Below are 23,252 nucleotides of genomic sequence, written 5' to 3' on the forward strand. Positions count from 1 at the left end.
CAACCACCAGCCTGCACTTACAGAAAAAGGCATACCAGATCAGTCAGCATCTTCCTATGCTAGTTTGCTAGATTTCTCCAGCAGGTATCACATCAGACAGAACGTTCCTAGACACCTAGGCTCAGCTCTTGCAACTTGTATTCAGAAATATTCTGTATTAAAGTAATTCACTGTTTGATCTTTGCATGAGAGGTGCTAAGTTCATGCAGTAGGCTTTAGTTCTATTAGCACATGAAAAATCTCTCTGTGCGCAGACACCATTATGGCAGGAAGGTGGGGAAGCTGCACTTAATATAAGGTGAAGGCAAGACCCTTATTTCTACTACTTCCCCACAAGAAGCACTTTTGCCAGAGGCTGTTAGCAAACAAGTTTTTATTCTTCTGGCCCCATACATACATAATATATGGGGGTCCTGCCACCTCCACTCACTACCGCGCTGCAGCAGGAACAGGGGCTGGCTGTTCCTTCCTACTGAACGCTGATGTTGTGATTAGGAAAGGGCAGTCCACAAAAAAGTCCTCTTCTGCCCAGAGCCTTGCTGCTTTGCATGGAAATCTAGGCCCCAGGACATCAAGGCCGACAGCTTACCAGGTGAGTGGGGGCAGGTGAGATTGTCAGTCAGGATTTGCAGTGTGAACCTTCACCTGGCAGGTGTCCCAAGCAGAAACCTGAAGAAAAAGACCACCACAGCGGGCTTTAGCAGCAGCAAAGCATGAACAAAAGGAACCCTTTTAAAAATCTATTTATAAATAAATAATTACCATTTCTTTACAAATTTAAACACAACTTTACATCCAAATATCCTTGACTTCCCTTCCCCCTCCTCCCATCCCTGGTTCATTTTATTAACTCTTTTATGCTACATATTCTATCCCCCCCCCACCATTCTCGTTTTCCCAGTTTTATATCAAAATATTTCTTACTGCTGAATTTATTCTATTCCTGTTAACATTTTAATGTGTTTACAATAATTCAGATATTCTACATTTCTTTTCAAGTCTTCCTTATACTTTTTTTTCATCCTGATTGCTTAGTCAGAACCCAAGTTATTAATCCAAACCTCTACGCTCAATCAAAATGGCTTCATCACATCTGTACAAGGATATGTCAACCTACCTCCAATTTAATTACAGTGAGTCTCAAGGACAGCCAAGTCGAGCACCTACAGTGTATTTAAGTTGGTACTGTTTTTTCTACGCTGTCCCCCAAGAGAAAGAGTCCTGCTCACCATTCTCCTCGTGCTGCCACAGCTTCCTTCCGCACCAGCCGCTTCTTGTCATCCAGGGGTTTGGCCAGGGCTCGAATCACTCGTGGCTTGTAAGGTATCACCTGGTAGCAAGCAGAAGCCACCATCAATGAGGTTCCCACAGTTCCCATGGAGGTCTTAATACCTGTTTGTGCTAGCAACAGGAGACAAGTAGATCTTGGCACAAGTAAGGCAAATGTTGGAGCATCTGGCAAGCTATCGGGCAGATCCATTACTTACCACCGGAGTGGGGAGGGAGGCAAGTGCATGGAGGCACTGTAGCGCAGCAATGCGGATTGCCTGCAATATAAATGGTAGATTTAGTCTTCTGCTGACCATCCAGGAAGAAACCGGGAGTATCCAGCTGCATAAAGAGGCTACCCAGTACTCACCATAGCAGGGTTGTTTGTCAGGCTGATAAATTTGCCCACGAGTGTGTCGACGTGCAGGCTCATGACGTGCGGCGCCTCGAGCAACAGCGGCTGTAGGCAGTGCAAAGTTGAGAGCTGCACCACAAGGTCAGGACATGACAGAGCTTCCAGCAGGAGAGGTAGCAACTGGGGGATAAGAGGGTAGAGTCATGAAATCAACAGAATTATAGAGTTGAACGTGACCCTAAGGATCATTTAGTCCAACTCCCTGCAACGCAGCTGTCCCACACAAGGACTGAGCCTGCAACCTTGGCACCATGCTCTAACCAACTGAGCTGTCCTAGCTGAAAAAAGGGGGGGGGCATCATTCTTCTCCATAATATGCCCCACCCACAAAATAATTCCCAAGAGTTCTTAGGGCCTGGTGCTCGGCACAGCTGCACACTCACCGTAGGCAGCTCTGTCACTAGCACTGGTTTGGGCAGGTGGTTCAGTATGTGAGACAGGCCTTTCAGGTAATTCGCCTTCACATCTAGGAAGAACAGAAGGGCAAGACTTAAATCTGTGGCTCCGAGGAGACTCATCCGAAAAGGTTATGACCATTTAGAAACTGAATAGCAAATGACCTCTACAGAGCCTACAATGAAGACCACCTCTTGCCAGTAAAGAAAAGCCATTTGTTTGTCCCATGTAGCAGGCAGAGTAGGTGAGCTCACAGTTTTGAGCTCTCCTGCCCAAAATCATCTCCAGAAACTCCGAGGGGTCCTTGAAGAGGAAGAAAAAGGCGAGAGGCTCAGACTGCTCCTCTTGTTGTCGAGGGTTCAGAAGCTCCTACTGTCCAAAGAGGGCTACAAAAGGCAGGTCATGCAAGGAGTCCACAATTTCTGCAGACAAAAAAAATGCTAAAATGCTGCAGTAGCTTCCTCATTTCAATTTGACCATTATTCCAACTGTGCTCCTCCTGTTAATTCAGATGCTTTTCGTAAGGAATGGGACAAGAGGAAATTCTTACCAGGAGCTGCTGTGTGGAAACCCTGCACCAACTGCGGCACACACTCTGTGAAGAAGCGCTGGCGGAACATGAGGCGCACCTCAGCGTGGCAGCTCTTGCCCAGCACGTCTGGGGAGTCGGCCATGAGCAAGGCAAGGCCATCGCCCACCGCAGGGCCAAGGACCGTGTCCCCCAAAAGAATGAGGAGCTGTAAGGTAATAGACAGGAGCCATTGAATGTGGTAAGGGCACAGTGGCCTCCCTGAGGGTCCCAGGCCTTTCCCAGAAGCTCACCTTGTCCGTCAGGTGTGTGGTTAGCGGGTGGTAGCGTAGCAACAGAGCCTTGCTCACCTGCAGGGCAAAAATAAAGGAACATTGAGCTTTGTTTCTGGCAGAGACAGGAGGGATGGGGCATGGCAGAAACTCACCCAAAGCAGCAGAGTGAGCGCTTGGCTTTGATGAGGACCCTCATTTAGGCCATGCTCCAACTTGTTCATGGCCAGCTCCAACAGCTCATCTAACTGAGGCCCTGGAAAGGGTAAAGAGACTGGCTGTTTTTCTGAGCAACTTCTTGCATCAGTCAAGCAGGGCATCACTTAACACAGCCCAGCTCTGAGGTTTCACGAGCCTCTGAACAACATCCCCAGCCCTTCAGTCCTAGGACAGACTCCATCGGTTACCTGCTGGGTGCTTGTTAACCAGTCCTGCAAAGCATTTGGCAGCAGCTGTGGCAGTGAAAGGGCAGTCACAGGAGCAGCTCAGGGCTAGCAGTTCACGTAGCAGGCGGTCTTGCTGAGGAATTGGAACCTGAAAGGAAGCCAGAGCGTGGGGAGGCATGGAGGCAACAGCAGAGCTTCAAGCTGCCGGTTCCCAGCATCACTTGCCTAGGGATCAGGCACACAAGGCAGGATGGGTAGATCTATTCTCGCAGCCATGAGGCAACCTCCCACCGTCCCCATCCCCCCCCCCCAGATCTTCCCCAGGACTCACATTCCTTGGCAGTGAGCAGACAAAAGCCATGAGGAGCGCAACAAGCCTTCTCTGGGCTGCCATCAGACACTGCCCATCCTGTAAAGGAAAAGAAATATTGTTTCCACTACCAAAGTCTCTGGCCACATTTCCCCATATGCAGCAGCAGCGCCTCACTCATACAAAATACCTGGAAGGGCTGGAAAGTGCTGGGAAAGGTGTTTCCAGGTTGGAAGGAAAGGTCTCCATCCAAGAAGAGGGGAACCACTTTGGAGACACTCTGGGCAGCCTGCCTGCCAGGAAGAAGAAACAAGAACACTGGTTTACAGCACATAATAATATAACAATTCATTATTTATATGCTGCCCATCTGACTGTGTTGCCCCAGCCACTCTGGGCAGCTTCCAACAAATTTAAACATCAAACTTCCCTATACAGGACCTCCTTCAGATGTCTTCTAAAAGTCAAGATAGTTGTTTCATTTCCTTGACATCTGACAGTAGTATAGTATATTCCCCAAGGAGGGGAAGGGGAGACTGCCTGCACTTCTGTTCACCAAGTCATGCTAGAACCTGACCTTATCCAAAAGCACAAAGATTGTGCATCACTACTTGTCACTCTGCAGGGACAGAGACCACAGGATGGCAGCAGCTGCTACTCACTCTGGTCTTAAGTGCGTACACGCACTGCTGATGACCGATACCATGGCTGATAAGGCTTCTTCCTTCAGCAGCACACTGCTTGGCAATGTATGGGAATTCTCTGAAAATAGTTATGAAGAAAAAAGGGGGGGGGGAATAAATGTGAGGGGATGGAGACAGTTCCTGGAATCCCATCAGCTGCCTTTCAGCTGGGAGCCAGTGTGGTGTAGTGGTTAAGAGCGGTAGTCTCGTAATCTGGGGAACCGGGTTCACGTCTCCGCTCCTCCACATGCAGCTGCTGGGTGACCTTGGGCCAGTCACACTTCTCTGAAGTCTCTCAGCCCCACTCACCTCACAGAGTGTTTGTTGTGGGGGAGGAAGGGAAAGGAGAATGTTAGCCATTTTGAGACTCCTTAAAGGGAGTGAAAGGCGGGATATCAAATCCAAACTCTTTCAGTTTGCCACCTGCATAATGGACACCTGACAGGGACACTGAGATTGGCCCCAAGTGGGTAAAGGCCAGCCCAGCACAAGGGAAAGGTACCTCCCTTTCTCTCAAGTTCTAAAGTATATAGAACCCCACCTGAGCTATGGGTACTGGCCTGGTTCGGGGAGCACAGGGTCTGTGCTCATCTCCCCACCTTACCTTGCATTGCAGCCTTGACTGCTAAGCCCACCAAGAACGGCACCACAGCCTGGTGGAAGTACCAGTAACTCTGAGCATCTTGCTGGCACTCGAATGCTACCTGCTGCAGACTCTGGCACACCGACACCACAGAGTGGGTATCTGCAGGTATACTCCCTGCAAAATAAAATAAAAATCAAAAGAGCATTCAGGGTGGAGACTACCAGTTCCAATGTGTTTTTCTTTTTAAAAAAATACTAATACATTATCACCAGGGCCATTTAAAGGCATCACATTGTGTCAGAAATGGGTCATGGGCCAAAACAGTCAAAGACTGATGGTCCTAGGCTTCCAACAACAAGCTGTACTTCTGTCCCACTAATGACAGAATTATGGGACTGTAGGCACCTAAAGGTTACCAAAGCTCAGTGTACAAACAGCTCTCTACTAACCCCATCCATAGGAACAAGGAAGCTCTGCCTTACAAGGAGTCAGGCTCCTGGGTCTACCTAACTCAGAGCTGTCTACACTGACTGGCAGTGGATCTTCAGTGTTTCAGAAAGGAAGTCATGGAAACATAAATTGTAGGGTTGGAAGGGACCCTGGGGATCATCTAGTTCAACCCCCTGCAGTGAGGAATATGCAGCTGTCCCATACAGTGATCAAACCTGCAACCTTGCCATTATCAGCACCACACTTTAACCAACTGAGCTATCCAGTCTTTTCTGGAGATGGCAGGGATTGAACCTGAGGCCTTCTCCATGTTTAGCAGATGCTCTACTACTGAGCTGCAGCCCTTCCCAATCTTACACATCCTATTAATGAAACACAGATGCTGAGCCCTTCTGTTATTGCTGTCCCAAGCACTGGGCTAGGTTCCTCGCTTCCGAAGTATCAATAGTTTATCATATACAATTTTTACACTACCTTGCTGAATCTGCTGGAAGTGCTGCAGGAGGACTGGAACTGTTTCCCTCACTATACTAGGGTGCGTGGACACAGCTGCTAGAGCCTGCAGGCGACGTTCCTGCTGGGATGGATTGCTGTCCTCCTGAAGCTCTGAAACAGCACACAGAACACAACAGCCAGTCAATGAATTTGTCCCTAGGGACAGGGCCATGGAGGTACCACCTTCTACCCCTCCACATGAACATGGATTTGGGAATGGTTGATTCTTCGACCTGGAGCTAACCTATCTGTCTGCCCATTTGGCCTTACTCACATACCTCAGGGCACAGAGACCGCGCAGATTCAAGTCAAAGCCCCCTGCAACGGCTCTGCCTACAATGCAGCTAGCACTCAGGGATAGACACTTTGAACTTCTGCACAAATGCTTAGTAAAGGCAGCATAAGAGAGGACACCCACTTCCCCACAACCCGCCCACCTTGCATGCTGTACCTGATTGCAGCCCTTCTGAGAACTTCTGCACCAAGCACTTGCTGAAGGCTTGTGGATAGAGGGGAGCCAGGCGTCCGGCCGCCTCCATAGCTACCATGCTGCAGGGATAAAGGAGTGTGTAAGGATGGATGAACTTGTTGGTCACTCAATACCGTAAAGCAACTCACAGTTCTTTATGGATTAATCTAATTTTATAATTGTAATATTGAGCTGTGTGTGCACTACATTTTATAAAAATGTTCACTTGATTACAAGAGCTCTTTGGACAAGAACGCAGGTTAGACAGCGATGCAGACTGCCCAGGTTTTGTTAAGCTCACTCCGCCCGGGTTCATCTAAGAACTTATCAGAAGAGGGTAGGATTCTCACATCACTATAGAAACTATGAAAAGGAATCACTGGATTTGTTTGGGAACTGTCCTGTGACTCGCAGGTTTGGATGCACTGCGCACTGAATAGGAAATGCAGGAAGGCCAGAGGAAAAGATACAGCACTTGAAATCTTAAAACAAACAACAGGATGTTACCAAGCTAGACATTTAAAAAAAAAAGATTTAAAGAATATTACACTATGAGGGACATTTTTATGGAAGAATGTTTAACTACACTATTGGGTTCAGACTGAAATGAATCTGTGCTAAGAGAAGGAGGATATGAGCTCTATTCACACATTAGCATGATAAACCAAAGAATGTTTTAGTACAAAACTTAAGATTGAAAAAAGATCATAAAAGCAGTATTAGTAAAGCCCTTCTCTTAATTAAAACACATGCAAACCTTAACAGATCAGTGTAAGACAACACCAAACAGAAGCAGAATTTTGGATTAAGAAATGAGTAATTCATGAGACTGTATTAGAAACCTTGTCATTTGCCATTTACAGGTAGTGGACTAAAAGAATGTAAACATTTTCAATATTTAGAAAGAGATAAGCCCAAAGACAATTCTGGGAAGTTCAACAATGCCTGCTGTTTCCCTTGCACCCACAGGGTCCAGCTTTGTTTCCACCCCTCACCTGGTCTGGGAATCGTCCTCATGCAAGATTAACTTTGTAAGGTGATCCACAAACATCTCCACATTTGAGAGGGTCAGGAGCCCTGAAACGGAAGAGAGACTGAAGTCCAAAGCCCTTCCTTTCCCTGGTAGTAACACTCTGCTATCAGTGCCAGTTTTACTATATTGCATTCCACTTCCTAGAGGCTGCCTGCAGCCCATATAGTCCAAGTTATGCAAGGTGGGGTGGGACAGTACCTAATCTGATTCAAGTCCAGCTGTCTGGCTGCACACACATGATGGAAACAGGTCTGTGTGCACGCTAGATGGATCTGTAAAGGAATGCACACCAAGGGGAAAATCTCTAAACAAGCCGCAATTCTTCCATGACTCCTGGGAGTAACCCACAGATCAACACATACCTTGCAGTGATCCTAGAAAGGTCAGAATCCGGATGCCAACCAACTGAAGTTGCACACTGGACTCAGAAAGTGCAGAGAACACCACGGAACACAGCGCGTCTTTGAAGCAAAGCAGTGGACTCTTGTCTGCAAGGGAGAGAAACAGGCACACAGGCAGTATCATGAGACTGACCATCCCGGGCACGAATCACTAGAAATTACAAGGTCCTTGGTAGGGGCACTTTAACTTTCTAACCCGGAGTCTGAGAGGATTGTGATCAGAATTTAGATAGTGAAGAATGAGAAACTTCCTAAAATTCTGAGTGGTCAGCAATGGTACAGATGGATTGCTCATTAAGAGCAGTCATCCACCAAGGTTACTCAACTGCAGTCACCATGTCATCCTGCAAAGAGCATTTCTACTTGGTCACTGAAAGCCAGGCTCAAAGAAACTTTGGTTCTGGAATATTTGGCTGGAGTCCCAATTGCATTGCATTTAAAGCACTCTCATGCCACTTTAAACAGTCATGGCTTCCCCCAAAGAATCCTGGGACCTGTAGTTTGTTAAGGGTGCTGAGAATTGTTAGAAGAGGGATTGCTTGTTAAACCACTCTGGGAATTGTTGCTCTGTGAGGGGAATACTGATCTCCAAGGTGATATGATACTGCTTTAAATGTGTGTAGTTGGAACCCAACTCTTGTGCATACATTTTCTAAGACTTCTCTCACCAACCACAAGGGCTCGAATTTCTTCTGGGAAGCTATCCTGTCAAACTCTTTGTTTTTCAATTCTGTTGTCTCCGCATTTCTCTTCTCCCTATTACTGCACCTATCTCACTGCCCGCCCCCCTTCCCAGACAGGCCATTGCTAAATCCCATAGATTAAGGCGACTTTTCTCTGCAAACAACTGCTCTGGGCAAGACAGGAACATTGGAAGCCCAGGATGCTGCAGAAGGGCAGCCTTGCTGGTAGGAAACAAGAAGAATGGAGAACCATCTCACCGTCTTCCTCAGGCCCCCACTGTTGCCGCAGCTCCAAGAAACCAAGCAGCACTTCCAAGATTGTCCTGTGCTGGCTACTCTACAAGAGATCAAAAAGGGCAGAGGATGGGTTGAAGGGACTAAGACACAGAAGGAGAGACAAGATCTGCAGGTCATTGTCCTACATGGAATTTGAGCCCAAGTGTATGCCTGGGGCAGGTATATGCCACTAAACGTCCCTTAATATGAGATTGCAATCACCTAAGCCCCTTTCACTACTCTCCACCACAAGCATATTCCGCTCCCATTTGTCCTCACCTGCTCATGCTTGGTGTACTGTTCCACCAGCAAGGGAAGTACACTGTATGTGATCCGGTAATAGGCTCGCAAAGAGGCCCCTGCAGCCGCCTGCAAGAGTTTGGCACTCGGCCACACCAGCTTCATGTCAGGCTCACAAAGATGGTGTCTGCAATCTGAAACAGGTAAGAGCGCCTGGGAGAAACAGTATCACTCCCAATGCCACTGCAGAAATCCCAGCAAGAAATAGCACTACAGTGGTGCCTCGCAAGACGAAATTAATTCGTTCCACGAGTTTTTTCGCCTTGCGATTTTTTCGTCTTGCGAAGCACGGACTTTGGAAAAGCTTCAAAAATCACCAAAGTCTTCAAAAACCTCAAAAAAGGCTACCACACCGCGTGCTATGAGTTGCTCTTCGAAGTGAATGCACGGTTTTAAGAAAAAGGAAACAAACTTGCAAGACAAAGGAAACAAACTTGCAAGACGTTTTCGTCTTGTGAAGCAAGCCCATAGGGAAATCCGTCTTGCGAAGCAACTCAAAAAACGAAAAACTCTTTCGTTTTGCGAGTTTTTCGTCTTACGAGGCATTCGTCTTGCGAGGTACCACTGTACTTAATTCCACCAGCTTGCAAACTGCAAACAGTTTCAAAGCTTAGTGGAGAATTTGCTACCTTCCCACAAGTCAGCTCCAGTTTCCACCCCTTCCCTCCAGTCCTGTAAGCCAAATCATGGCTGCAACAGCATGACAAGATATTTTTCCCTTGGGGGAAGTGGTCATTTCCTCCAAGCAGCAGTTTATGAATGAGAAATGGAAGGTCTTTCACAGGACTGGAAAGATGCTAGAAAAGGGATGTTGCTCCAAAGGTTACCTCGCAGAATGCCTGTAAGGAAGGAATCTAAAAGATCCTCATCATCGGAACTGAGCACCAAGCGGGACAGACATGTTGACAGAGCACGCAAAGCAGACAGACCTTCTGCTTCAATCTTCTCGCTTGCTGTCTGGAACACCTGTTGAGGAGCAGGAGGAGAATCAGCTGTACAGTGCAGACAATCCTGCAAATAATCCAGTCAGTGATCCCACAATCCAGCAAGTAAACCAGTGATCCAGCCAGTGATCATAATGAAGGGGGGTTATTTGCTTCTTTACAGATCCATCAAATATTACAACAGCCTGATAATTCACTGTAATGAAACTACTCTATTGGTCCGAATATAAGCCGTGCCTTTAAAATTCAAGGGAGGAAAAGGGAGGGGGATACCCGAATATAAGCCGCTTCCTTAAAATTCTGCATGCACTCACACTCGTTCCATTTTACCGTATATCTGTTTCAGCAGCAATATCATAAAAGCCAATTTTTGTAAGGTCGTGAATGTAAATTTAAACCACACTTTAACTTTTCACGGTCGGAAAAAAAGTGAGGCTTATATTCAGGCCAATGCAGTATACAGTGGTACCTCGGGTTAAGAACTTAATTCGTTCTGGAGGTCCATTCTTAACCTGAATCACCACTTTAGCTAATGGGGCCTCCTGCTGCCGCTGCTGCACGATTTCTGTTCTCATCCTGAAGAAAAGTTCTTAAACCGAGGTAATATTTCTGGGTTAGCAGAGTCTTTAACCTGAAGTGTATGTAACCTGAAGTGTATGTAACCCGAGGTACCACTGTATAATGTTTCAAGCAGTCCCCAGACACAGAGAGCAGGAACCATGTAATGGATGCACTTTCACAGAACACCAGAACCACCTCGCTTTGGGAATCCTTGCTCCTCTCACCTCCCTACGCAGGGATGACCAAAGGCTGGGTAGGAATTCCTTCAGCTCTTTCTCCCCATAGATCATGCAGGCAGCATTCTGCAAAAGAAAGGAAGTGGGGAGGGGGGAGAAAGAGTCAGACATGAGTCATCTGGGGTGTGCTGTTAATTTGCAGTCAAGATGCTGCATTACCTAGAAGCAGCACCAAAGCCGCCGCCACCCCTTAAATCAGCTTTGAGGAAAGCTGCAGGAGCAGAGAGGGCTGCATGGCAACCTACTGTGGAGCCTTGATACTTTTGCTCAGTGCTCTTACCAAGGTTTGCAGGGAGTCCAGCTTGGCACTTTGTACGTCAGAGTCCATTTTCTCAATGAGCAACGGGATCAGGAACTGTAAGGAGAGAAGATCCTGGAAATCTCAATATACTTTGCTCAGCATAATTTGGGGTTATAATATACCTCAGAAGATCAGACCAGCAGGCCTCACAAAACAATGTAAAACCCATATAAAGAGCACAATGCAATACTCCCCACTGATACCACCTTGGTGGTGACTGGGTATTTGTGTTAGAATACTGCAGTCTGCTATCATCTTAGCCAAAAGGGGAGTGTCCATCATTGTAGAGGGCCTAGATTCACTCATGCAGGCAGGAAGCTACCACTGGCAGTATCCACTAGAAAGCTCTGAGAGGGTCATCAGGCTCTCAGCTGCACCTGCCTGGAGCTAGTGTAGCAAAAAATCAGGAAAAAACACTCCCCACCTTTTGCATGGCATGGCTTTGGATATGATGCTCAGGTGCTTCAGCTCTGCCCACTGCTGCCTGGCCAGGGTTAAGATTGCTCTGGCAGTTTCTAACTTTCTGACTTTATTCTAATTCTATGAGGGGCAAAATATACCTATCACGGCAGCAATTTGTGTAGCATATGGGCCATTTCAGAGAGCCATTAATCCCAGCTTTTTTAAATAAAAAAAGCAAATATTTATTTATATCTATAAATCAAGCTCTCTGTCCAAAGTCTGATGGTAGTAGCAGTCTGAAAGATCAGTGTTGGGAAATGCAAAAGGACCAGAGAGTAAATTTACTCCCCAACTCATATATCTGAAATAGACTGAAGTCTCAAAGTTAAGGGCAAAATTATCTCTACAATATGCTTGTTCTGGGATTAAATGCATTGGCTTATCCTAATGAAGGCTCTGACAATGTGATGCTCCCATCAAGAGAAGAAGGAATTTTCACCTTGCAACCGCTTTGCCCTTCAAAAATCTTGTCCTGAGCAGCATGAGAGGTGGTGTAAGGGGGAGGAAAGATCTGCAATCAATGTTCCCTTCCCCAACACCTATATATTCATAGAGGGCTTTTTAGGATCCAAATTGCTGTGCACCACTACAGCAACATCTTCTGTTGATTAGAATAAACTATTACAAATGGCTGCATTATGGGCCCCAGTAAGGGAAGTTTTTAATATTTGATGTTTTATTGTGCTTTTAATTCTTTTGGAAGCCGCTTAGAGTGGCTGAGGAAACTCAGCCAGATGGGAAGTGTATGTATGTATGTATGTATGTATGTATGTATGTATTATTATTATTATTATTATTATTATTTGTCCACCCCAACTCTGTCAATGTATTATTGCTCAACATGGTGTATCAAGATGGGAACCAACTCTGCTACAGGGTCTCAGGAAGAACCCACAGGGCACAAAAAACAGACTTCAGCCATGATACACAATGGCCCTACCTCAGCAAAAATGGGAGTAGAGGTCAGCACTGCCCGCAGGCTGATGATCAAGTCTTCTCTCTGGATTCCATGAGGATCATTGGAGGGCTGGAACAGAAGCAAAATCGAAAGATTTAGACATGAATGTGCTGAATAAACCCATCTCCATATGGACACCCCCAGTTCCAGGCATTACACAAACTATCCTGCTCCAACACCCATATCCAAGCATTGTGGAGGGACAAAGCACCAGATTTACTCACTCACAGGGGTAAAGTCGATGGGGAAGTAGCAGGAAGTCACCTCAAACAACTCCTCTGCGAAGGGCCCTGAGAGGTGAAGACAGCAGTATGAGTTCTTTGTTTGACCAAAACAGTCACTCACAAGTCTGGACATGGACTATTTAGTTGCATCTTATTTAGTGCTACCATTCTCACAGGCCACAAAGAGAGAGAGAGAGAGAGAAAGAAAGAGAGAAAGAAAGAGAAAGAGTGTGCTCCATGGCCTCAACAGCAGATATAACCTGTGGTTCTATGTTCAATGATTCCAAAGCTATGCACACTTTAACAAGCTCCCCATACAGCCTGCCTCCTCACACACCGCAGGCATGATAAGAAGTTTAACCAACCAACCAACCAACCACTGCCAACATGGGCTTCTCCACACTGACAAGGACTTGGACATACCCAATGCATAGCCCTTCACAATGATGTCTCGTACAATCTGGAAGGCTATTAACAGGTTGCGTGGGTCCTTCTCTCCATCCATCACCTGGATGAACCCGAAGGTGAAATCGGCACCCAGACCTTTCAGTTCTGCAGGAAAAAGCGTCAGGTAAGGAAATTCCCAGGGTTTTCCAGTAGGGTGTCTGACTCAGCCCCTTCCACAGCCATCCATCTCACCTGCCTCTCGGTTGCTCATGAAGTTAGTAATGATACTGTAGATTGTATGGCGATCCGCTTGCAGCAAAGACTGGAAGATAAGAAAAGCATAGCTGGGAAATAAAGCAGTATTACGTGAACCTGTTCCAAGCATTAGAGATTTATGGTTTTGTTCTGATCCTCTCCAGTTCATGCTATCATACTCTGGTCCATAGATCTGGGTGCCTAATTTGCCAGAAAGACGATTAAGATACTGCAGGCAAGTCAGAAATTTACACAAACCCAGCTGAAGGCCAGGACCTTCCATAACATCCTCTCTACCTTTATTTTTAGTCTTGCTGAGAGTAGCTCCAATTACCTTAATGTCCCATGTGAAAAATCAAGATATACACATTCACACCGGAACTAGAGGCATTTTCACAGCAGAATTTGCATACATTACCACACACAAAGGATACATGTGTCCACTCCTTTTACAAGGAGTAAAATTTCGTCTCGCCTCGCAAGACGAAATTAATCCGTTCCGCGATTCTCTTCGTCTAGCGGTTTTTTCGTCTTGCGAAGCAAGCCCATTGACGGCTTAGCGGATTAGCGCTATTAGAGGCTTATCAGTTTAGTGGATAAACAGTTAAGCGGCTTAGCGGCTTAGAAAAAGGGGGGGGGGAAGGAAAAAAAAGTCGGAAAAACTCGCAAGACATTTCGTCTTGCAAAGCAAGCCCATAGGGAAATTTGTTTTGCGAAGCGCCTCCAAAATGGAAAACCCTTTCGTCTAGCGGGTTTTCCGACTTGCGAGGCATTCGTCTTGCGGGGCACTACTGTATATTTAATTACTCAAGGCTAAGAGAAGTTGCCACGATCTCATCTTGTCCACCCACCCAACTACTCTTTCAAATAAGGTTATTAATAAGGGCAGTGGGGTGTGGGTAAAGAATGGCAGCTAATATAGTTACTTGCCAAAGGCAACTTAACAAGTCATGATAAATTTGAACCTATATCCAACTCCGGTGACCTATTCCCTCAGGCCATGTTTCATAGTTTTATTTATTTATTAAAGAACTATCTCTAGCCTGCCTTTCTTGGCAATGGCCATCCAAGATGACTTACAACAACGGCCCATTACAAAATATCAGTAATACAGCCATAAAACCACCAAGTCTCAGATTTTCTAATATCGTTTAGACAGTGTCAAAGAGCAGGGGATATGATTCTCAGAACTTCTGCCGTGACCCAGTGCTTCAATTCTCTTGACAGCAAGAAAATATCGATGAGCAGGTCTTAGTCAAGAGAACTACTGTCTATTGTCCACCAAGAGGGACCTCAGGAGGTACAGGATACTTCAGGAACTAGTTTAATAATAATAATAATGAGAACAGAAAGGCTGAAGCATGGATGTGGAACACAAAGGCAAAATTAGAGAGTCTATCAGGGCTTCTCTGACTTACCTGGACATGAACCTCCTGGAAAATGGCTTTGAGAACAGACACTGCCAGACCTGGAGCCAACGCCACACACATACTCTAGAGACAAGGAAAGTAACGGTAACAACTCAGTACCCATCTACATGTAACAATGGCTACCGGTTAGCATGCTTAAGGCCTCAGTCTGCCCTGTATGGCATATTATCGGTCAGTGCAATGGAAACAAACAAAAGGAGCCCATCATTTAATCAATGTGACAGTGACCCAATCATTAAGAGAGAAAAGGGGGGGGGATTCACTGTTAACTAATCCCTATAAATCCCAAGTAGATTCAGAAAAGATTCTTTCTACACCAGCACCTACTACCTTAATCAGCCTGTCTTGTAGCAGCTTTCACTGGTCTCAGTTAAACGAGCCAGAGCTGTCAATCTGCTATCCTTGGGGCACCCCAATTTTCTACTACTGAGCAGATGAATAGATAGTGTCCCCAATTTTGCCACAAATTGCTATCACTAGATTATTTCTGCAAGGCTTCTTATGAAAATTATTTGCTTTTTTGCAATAATCTTATCAGGTGATCCATTCTGTATTTCTGTTTCTTTAATATATTTTGCTCCAATTTTATTGTGTTATGATGGTTTGGTTTTAACCAAGATTTAGGGCACCACATACATATATTAAGTTGCAATATAGAAATGAATAAACGATAATGACTACCATGAAAACAATTCTCACCAGAGCTTTAAGTCCCTGCAGCACAGAAGAGATGACCAGGTGATGATCTTTCAGCCGGTTCTCATAGAACAAGACCAGGTGGGACACTGGAACAGACAAGCATTATCAGAAACTAGGGCTATGGTGGTAGTTGGGCTTAGCTAACACAAATAGAGATATCCATGGGGCATATTGGCATCCACATCAACCTCAGCATATTTGAAAGGATGAAGGAAAATGCAGAATCATTAGCGGCCACTTGGCAATACAGGCATTCTCCCCCTACTCTTGGCTCCTCAGACCTATTTTAAAAAATTCATCTGATGACCGGTAAGTGGTTGCACACAAGCATAAAATACCTAACACTATGACCAAAGAAACAGCAAGAGGACATTCTGAAAGGGAAACTGCAAGGTTACTGAACACTTAAGATCCCCCATTTCATAAGACATTCAGCGGTGCAGAACCATAGATCAGACTGCCACTAATCATGTGTTCTTGGGATTGCAGATATTATTATGATTATGATTATTGAAAGTTAACGATGAATATGCTACCCACATAGCTCTGGACCACAGCATGGTAAGGAGGTTCCTGTCAAGCCACTCAGGGATGGACACTGCTAAGGCTCTGAAACTAGCTTATACTGTACACATTTGGGAAAACTTAGGCAGGAGTCTCAGTATTCCAGGAGAGTCATACCATTAAGTCAAACCCTCCCTCCATGTGCCACCCTAAAATCCATAATCCTCTTGAAAGTACAAAGTACATTACTCCTTACTGCTTCGGTAAGGCACTGCCTTCCATCTTCACTCTCTTCCAAACATTTAACTGCTTTCTAACAGAAAGTTAGAGCTTTCAATAAACCTGAGTTCACCCCAGTTACTCAGCAAAGAAGCATATGGCATGTCATAAACCACTGAGTCATTGAATCCTGCCTGCCTAACCTCCTGCTGCTAATCACTACCTCAGGCATGATCCCTTGAAAGCTGAGGCCAGCTCCTGAAGCAGCACTCTCCATGGTTGCAAAAGAGTGAGGACTGAGCCCATATGTCCTACCTTCCCGCTCTTGAAGGAGGGAGTAGCATTGCAGGAGGACTTCAGAAAGCGTTTGGATGCCCTGTGCACGCATTCGAGGATCTGCATTCTTAAGAGGAGACCTGTATTTATAGACACAAAATGAAGATTTTACAGGCCATAGCAGGAAGAGAAGACAGTGAAATATGCTGTTTTAGCGAGTTTGTTGGGGGGGGGGCAAAGAGAGACAATATTCTGATTTAATTTGACGATTCAGTTAAGTGATCAGTTTCTCTTCCTTTTGCTCAGGGCTTCATAAATTATGGGCCAACATAAAAGTGATTAGGAGAAAGGCTGTAGCTCAGTGGAAGAGCACTTGCTGTGCAGGCAGAAGGTCCCAAGTTCAATCCCCGGCTTCTCCAGGTAAGGCTGGGAAAAACTCCCTGCCTGAAACCCTAGAATGCCAATGCAAGACACTGTCAACAATACTGGGCTAGATGGACCAATGATCTGACTCTGCCCAAGGCAGGTTCCTATATCCCTACATTATGTGTTTGGCTTCCTCCCTTTTGTCCAGGGCATCATGATTTATTGGCTGGTTTGGGCTAGTTTAGCTTTAGGGAAATGGAGCCTAGGCCCCACCAGGCTCACATGCTCCATCATCTGACCATTGTCTGGGCAACAGGAGTTCAGAAGCTTTGGCTTCTCTTCTTGATTAACTACAAGCTCGCTGCATCACTTAAACCTTGACAAACTGTGGTTAATCTTCACTGTGGGAAGTGGAAACAAGCCAGCTTCAAATCACAGTTAATGAAGTTGGCTTGTTTTCACTAACTATTAAGATTAACTACAGTTTTGGGTTCACATGACATACTAAACCATGATTAATCTAAAACTGAAGTGAAAGTTTTCAATCAAGTGGTGACTGTGCCGGATGAGGCATGGGGGACAGGTAGTGTGAAGTCTGTGGGGAGGCTAGGCTCAATCTAAATTGATTTGCTTATTTATTTTTAATTTGTACTTATAGCCCACTCTTCACCAAATGGCCCCAAAAGTATCTCAATTAAAGCAATATCTGAATGCAACCTATGACTTGGATTTTGTAGCCAACCACTTTGTCATGGTAGCCTGTGCTGATGTCTAACCCTGCCGCAATATGCTCAGCATCAGCTACTGGCACATTACTGCCGATGGAAGACTGCTATACAGTTTGGTGTAGTGTGTGGTGTAGTGGTTAAGAGCGGTAGTCTTGTAATCTGGGGAACCGGGTTTGAGTCTCCGCTCCTCCACATGCAGCTGGTGGGTGACCTTGGGCCAGTCACACTTCTCTGAAGTCTCTCAGCCCCACTTACCTCACAGAGTGTTTGTTGTGGGGGAGGAAGGGAAAGGAGAATGTTAGCCGCTTTGAGACTCCTGAAGGGGAGTGAAAGGCGGGATATCAAATCCAAACTCTTCTTCTTCTTCTTCTTCTTTAAAGTAGGGATCAGGGAGCTGTGGCCTTCTAGTTGTTCTAAGACCTAACCCTAACCCTAGACTCTCACACATCCAGTCTCAGCCAGGATGGGCCATGGTCAGGGATGATGAAGGCTGCTGTGGTCCAACAACACTGGAGAGCCAAACGTTTGCAATTGTTTAAAGAACACTGACGTGTCAATATATTCTTCTTTGCTCTGTTCTGGTCCACCACAGAGGTGCTCTTCACTCAACAGACTGCTTCCTTGCAATGAGCAATGACTACATCTGGCAGTCTGACCATCAGGATAAGAAAGGGAGTTTTCATTTTTCCCTTTCAGGCTGATTCCCACCAGAGCAATATACTCATATTAGGAATGTGAAGGGAGTGTGGAGGGAGAGCATTTGAGAGAATAACTACTTGTCTAGTAAATTTGTGGTCAAGGTAAAATTTAACCAATGATTTCCTGGCTTGCAATCCAAATTTAACCTCTATGCTACATTGAGAGGAGGGCTCATCACCACCATTTAACGCAGCCACCAGCCTAGGCCAAACATCTACCCATTAGAGTGCCCTGCAGTTTACCTGGTTGGCTAAATGGAGGCGCTAGCAACTGCTCTGCCAACAATATGTACACCTAACTGCCAGATTGCAAGGGAAATACTGGGAAGACATGAAAGCATGTAGGCCAAAACCTTGAGTTATGCACTGTAGCTGAAATTCATCCCAATGTCAGGGAAGCAAAATGTTACACATTATCACCACCAAATCCATAATGCTATTCCAAAGTTTCAGGATACCCTAATCATGTAAGTCATTTTATCTGAGTGGAATTTTGCCCAGCATGGACAAAGGGCATCCATCAGGCGCCAGGCATTAAGCACTGAACAACAAAATTCTAATGTTGTTGCAGTAGTGCAAAGAGTCATCCTCGACACTGGCATACATACATCCCAGAGCAGTAAGCTCTTACTTACTTACTTACCCCAAGTTTTCAACAACATCTAAGATGGTGCAGGTCCCAGCTTTCACTCCTAAGAAAAAGGAAGTATCAAAAGGTTAAATCACGATAGGTAGATAGTTACACCAAACTAAGCAGCGCTTCTTAAAACAAATTTAGACATGGGAATCCATGTTTCAGGTACAGTGCAACTTGCCTTTCTTGTTTGTACAGCTCAGAGGCAGAGCACATGATCTGCATACAGAAGGTCCCAAATTTCCTTCCAGGCATATCCGGTTAAATGGACCTTTTGCTTGTATGGAGCAATGGCTCAACTGGTATAAGGCAGTTTCTTATACTTCTTATCACAAATTGAAAAGCATTTAATCTACAGGAAGAGGAGTGGGAAGATGCATTTGCTTCCCCACTACAGTGCTCTCCCCCCACCACGAGCAAGCAACACCGTGCTAGTCTGTCTGTCCTAGTCTTTTGAAAATGGAAGGGTTAGCTAAGATTCCTTGCAGTGCTTCTTCCAGCCAGGAAAATAATAACCAAGAAGCATACTGCCTCTCTTGGCTAACGGTAGATAACCATGTGGTCTCCAAATGTTCTAGACTAAAATTCCCATTACCCCTAACCATTAGGCATGCTGGATGGGACAGATGGAATCCATAAATTTTAGGAAGTGTCAGGGTGCCTACCCCTGCTCTAGGCCCTTAGTGAGACAGGCAACCTTTCCCAACTATTTGTAAAGAGGTCTACTTGCAAAAGTGAATGGCAAAGGAACATCAGTTCTCAAGCTAGTACTGACACATCTCTGAGATACTGTGCAGTTCATTTAATTTATATGCCTTGGACCAAGTAAGACTTAATTAAGCAGGTGCTCATACAGCTACTTAAAAGCTTATCAAGTGCTACAGAAATCACAAAGACAGCATACAGAAGCAGAGCAACAACTGCTGGCAGTGAGCAAGGCACAGTTGACTTAGTTAGCTTTTCGTCTGGGGATGGTGCATTCTCCAGGGAAAGTAGCCTGCCAGATCACTATTCAAACAACCTCTTACACAAGCAAAAATGCATGTGTTTGTGACTCAAGGCAAACATTGCTTAACCCTGTCCCCAACCCTAAACAGTGGCATAATACACTTTCTTTTTACACCAGAGGAAAAAGCCCCGGTCAGCTTCTGTCCTAATCAACCTTGTGATTAGCAGTTCATGGGTAGCTGCCCTCCTTTGCTCAATTCACTTGAGCACTCACCTGCATTCCCAGTGACAAAGAGGAAAGGGCACCTGTCATTATACTGCACTGTGTTGCTGCATCCCTGCTGCTGGCAACTCCAAACATGGGGACTTTACATCCCTGCAGGAGTCCAGGAGCAGTGAGTTGGCTGCATCGGGAGAGCCCTTATCGCAAAGGGCTGTAATGAGCCTGAAAAGGCACTGGCTGCTTGGGTCTGTGGAGCTGTATGTCTTTGCCACTTGAGTGCTCACTTAAGGACAACAGCTGCTTGACCTCAGATTATGGCTGTGATGATAAACACACTTATTAGAAAGTAAACCCAAAGAGTCCAATGAGACTTATTTCTGAGTAAGTTTGCTTAAAATTACACTATATAGCCAATACATTTTATATCTAAAGCTTCCCAAAACTTCAAATGACGTTAGTCATCTGCTCCCCTAGTGACGTTATGTATGTATGCATGCATGCATCTCTGGACCATTTGCCTATGTTGCACAGCTTAATTTGTAGAGTTGCACAATACATTTTAAATGATGCAAAATTTCATCCAGATGCAGAAGATTTATTTCAAAACATTTATATACCACTTGATGGCAGAAAAATCTCAAAGTGGTTTACAAAAAGAAGTTCTACCACTGAAATTTAAACTGCCACCCACTTTTCACAAATTTCAATGTTTAAATTGAATTCTGAAAACTTATTTTAAGTTATTCCAAAGCTCAAGTTCAGAAACTGCAAATCAAGAAGCCAGTGGCAACCATCCCATCCCAGCTGAGCAGTTCTCAAATTACCTCATTAGCAGTGGGGAGAGCTGTCCAGCAGCCTCCTTCGTTTTCCCTAGATAAAGGCATGAAACAACCTGTCGCTTGAAAATACTATCTCTCTTACAATTAGAATGGGGAGGTGGGAGGAGACAGCACGGGAGTACAGAATATCTTCAATCAAGTTTGGCACAATTTGTTAAAACATCTGATAGAGTGCTGAAAGAGCAGCATGAATGAACCAATTATAAATCCTGCATTCTATTCTTTTTATCAGCATCTCACTCTCAAAAGTACAAGGCGTACTAATTAAAGAGCTGCAAGATTTATTTTCTTAGGAAACCATTCTGAAAGCCAGGAGAACCATATTTCCAAGAACACCTCTATACTTGAAGGCTGGCCCAGAATCTAATTTGGAGAGCCTGTGTTGCTTAAAAGGAAGGTTGTTTAAAAGTTACTGCACTCCTGTCCTCTTCTCAGCTGTATCTGGGGCAAGTTCAGATGTGTTAACTATGTTCAGTATATCATTATTCCCATTAGTAAAGGTGGTGTCCCGTATGCATACACATTGGATGCCAAAATGAGCCCAAAGAGAAGGCAGTGACAGGTTCTTATATACTGGGGGACCCTGAGATATGCAAGACAATATTGGGTTTGTCTTTAAAGATCCTCAGCTCTTCCAAAACACAAGCAGGGTTCAAGGGCTGCACATGCACACTGCCCCCATGCTGCTCTGCAACACTGGCAACAGAAAGCAGCACACAGAAACACAATGCCCATAGCCTCTGGAGTTGGGAGTTAACTGTGTTTAGTTATATGGGTTACCGTAACTTGCCTTCATGTGGAAACATGGTAAAGCAGCTCTTCATACAGCTGCAGCTACATCATGATGGATTCCTAAGTGGCTATCACACCACAAATAGTCATCTGAATTATGATAAACTACCTATATTTTCTTATAAAACGTTAAGTAAACAAGCCAGTGTTTCTAGGAAGAAAAGTATGCCTCTTCATGATGATGGAAACTCAAGAACACTTCAAAATCCTTTAACAGTCTTTAAATGATTCGTTCTTCTCTTGTATTTTTAAGGTAGCTTGGGTGATTAAGGGTTAGGTTTCCCTATCTTTTCATAGTTTTACAGTAGAGGCAAAGGAAATAGATTAATGAATGGTAGAAAAGAACAGGTCAAGGAAACAGGAAATTATATTGAATATGCCCAGGTCCGTAGGCTCTCTGTTGATCTGATCCCCTGGAAAAGTACATTCCTGCAAACACACATATGGTTTTATCTCTAGTCAGCCTTGCCTACAGCAGCCTCCTCATACCCAACCTCAACACACGCGTCCAGCTCATTATCGTCTCTGAAATAATCTTCAGGAGGCGAAACAGCTCGTTACTTTGCCCCTAATTAATGCCGTGCGTCACACTGCCTCGCCCGATCCACACCCTGCATGCGCCCACCGTTACCGCATGCCCGACTAGCCCAAATTAATGTCAGTACGTCTGATCCCGATGTGGGTGGATGGAATGAAGTTAGGCAGAGGCACTCTGCACACGCCCAGAGAATCTCGTTTGCATTCCTTTACACACTCCCCCGAATGAATTCCGACAGTGAATTCCGATCTTGAGCATAGATCCAACTGGGCGATCTTTCTCCCTGACACCTAAGCTCACCTCCTCCTCCTCCGTCCCCGCAGACGACCCCTCGAACCGCAGTTTCGGTTCCCCTCTCGCCCCGCCCGCGGCACTGCCGGATCCCGCCGCCTGCTCCGCGGCCCCGGCCTCTGCCCCCCGCCCCATCCCCACACGCACCTTCCGCCGCCTCTCTGGCCGCGCCTTCCCGCTCCCAGCCCGGCAACAGGGACGCGTCCGCCCCCACGTCCACCTCAGCCCCTCCGGCCGCCATGATAAAGCGGAGAATAGCAAGGCAGGCGAGAAGCGCACAGCGCGCGTGCGCGTCCCCTCTGTCACGTGTGAAAACGACAGGGGCAAAGTGGGCATCACGTGGCAAGAGGCCACTCCAGCAACGGGCGCAGTTCGCGGGGAGGGCCGTGGAAAGGCAGGGACGCAGCCCGAAGGGAGGCGGCGGGCAGGCCCGTCAAAGGTCAGGGCGGGCCCCTTAGGCTGGGTCACAGAAGGGGTGGGTTTTGCTTTGCGTTAAGAGGGCGCGCAACACGCGGGAAGCGCAGAAGTGAAGCTCGATGCGGCTTCACACAACCATCCCTCCGATGCGAACAGGCTTCCACGCGCTCGAAGAAGGGGGAGGAAAGCGCTGCGTTGCGTCTGCTGGAGACGTAGAGGCTCTTCATTCTCGTAATGCCATCCCCGGATATACAAAGAATGCCACACGCACTTTTATGATTTTGTTATTAGAAACGGCGGCTTTGTGCCAAGATGCAGAATTGTTTTCCATTTGCTTTAGGAGGCCTAAAAATACCAGGCAAGAGGGCA

The 23,252-nt window shown here is 45.8% G+C and overlaps 1 protein-coding gene across 1 annotated transcript; it reads right to left on the reverse strand.

Moving 5' to 3' along the window:
- Positions 1–356: 356 nt before the first annotated feature.
- On the reverse strand, positions 357–22,773 carry MMS19 (MMS19 homolog, cytosolic iron-sulfur assembly component). The gene is made up of 31 exons (XM_079977226.1): positions 22,614–22,773; positions 18,845–18,893; positions 16,449–16,549; positions 15,411–15,496; positions 14,700–14,774; positions 13,279–13,348; positions 13,063–13,191; positions 12,644–12,705; positions 12,398–12,484; positions 10,975–11,049; positions 10,683–10,760; positions 9,781–9,919; positions 8,933–9,087; positions 8,636–8,714; positions 7,656–7,781; positions 7,256–7,337; positions 6,243–6,340; positions 5,771–5,902; positions 4,865–5,020; positions 4,240–4,339; positions 3,768–3,870; positions 3,599–3,676; positions 3,289–3,415; positions 3,037–3,137; positions 2,903–2,959; positions 2,631–2,817; positions 2,068–2,150; positions 1,640–1,804; positions 1,488–1,547; positions 1,230–1,330; positions 357–669 (listed from the first exon to the last, which is right to left on the reverse strand). Exons 1-31 carry the CDS (start codon positions 22,705–22,707, stop codon positions 642–644), a joined length of 3,063 nt encoding a protein of 1,020 aa, XP_079833352.1. The 5' UTR covers positions 22,708–22,773; the 3' UTR covers positions 357–641.
- Positions 22,774–23,252: the final 479 nt, after the last annotated feature.

Source organism: Podarcis cretensis, assembly GCF_951804945.1.
Source record: "Podarcis cretensis genome assembly, chromosome: 5".
Taxonomy (NCBI): domain Eukaryota; kingdom Metazoa; phylum Chordata; class Lepidosauria; order Squamata; family Lacertidae; genus Podarcis; species Podarcis cretensis.

Excerpts from the sequence above, each read along its gene's own strand:
- MMS19 (XM_079977226.1), bottom strand. The coding sequence starts at position 22,707 with ATGGCGGCCGGAGGGGCTGAGGTGGACGTGGGGGCGGACGCGTCCCTG. Across the intron at positions 16,550-18,844 it reads GATGTTGTTGAAAACTTGGG|GTCTCCTCTTAAGAATGCAG; the intron begins GTAAGTAAGTAA and ends CTATAAATACAG. Across the intron at positions 1,331-1,487 it reads CCTCCCTCCCCACTCCGGTG|GTGATACCTTACAAGCCACG; the intron begins GTAAGTAATGGA and ends GCTTGCTACCAG.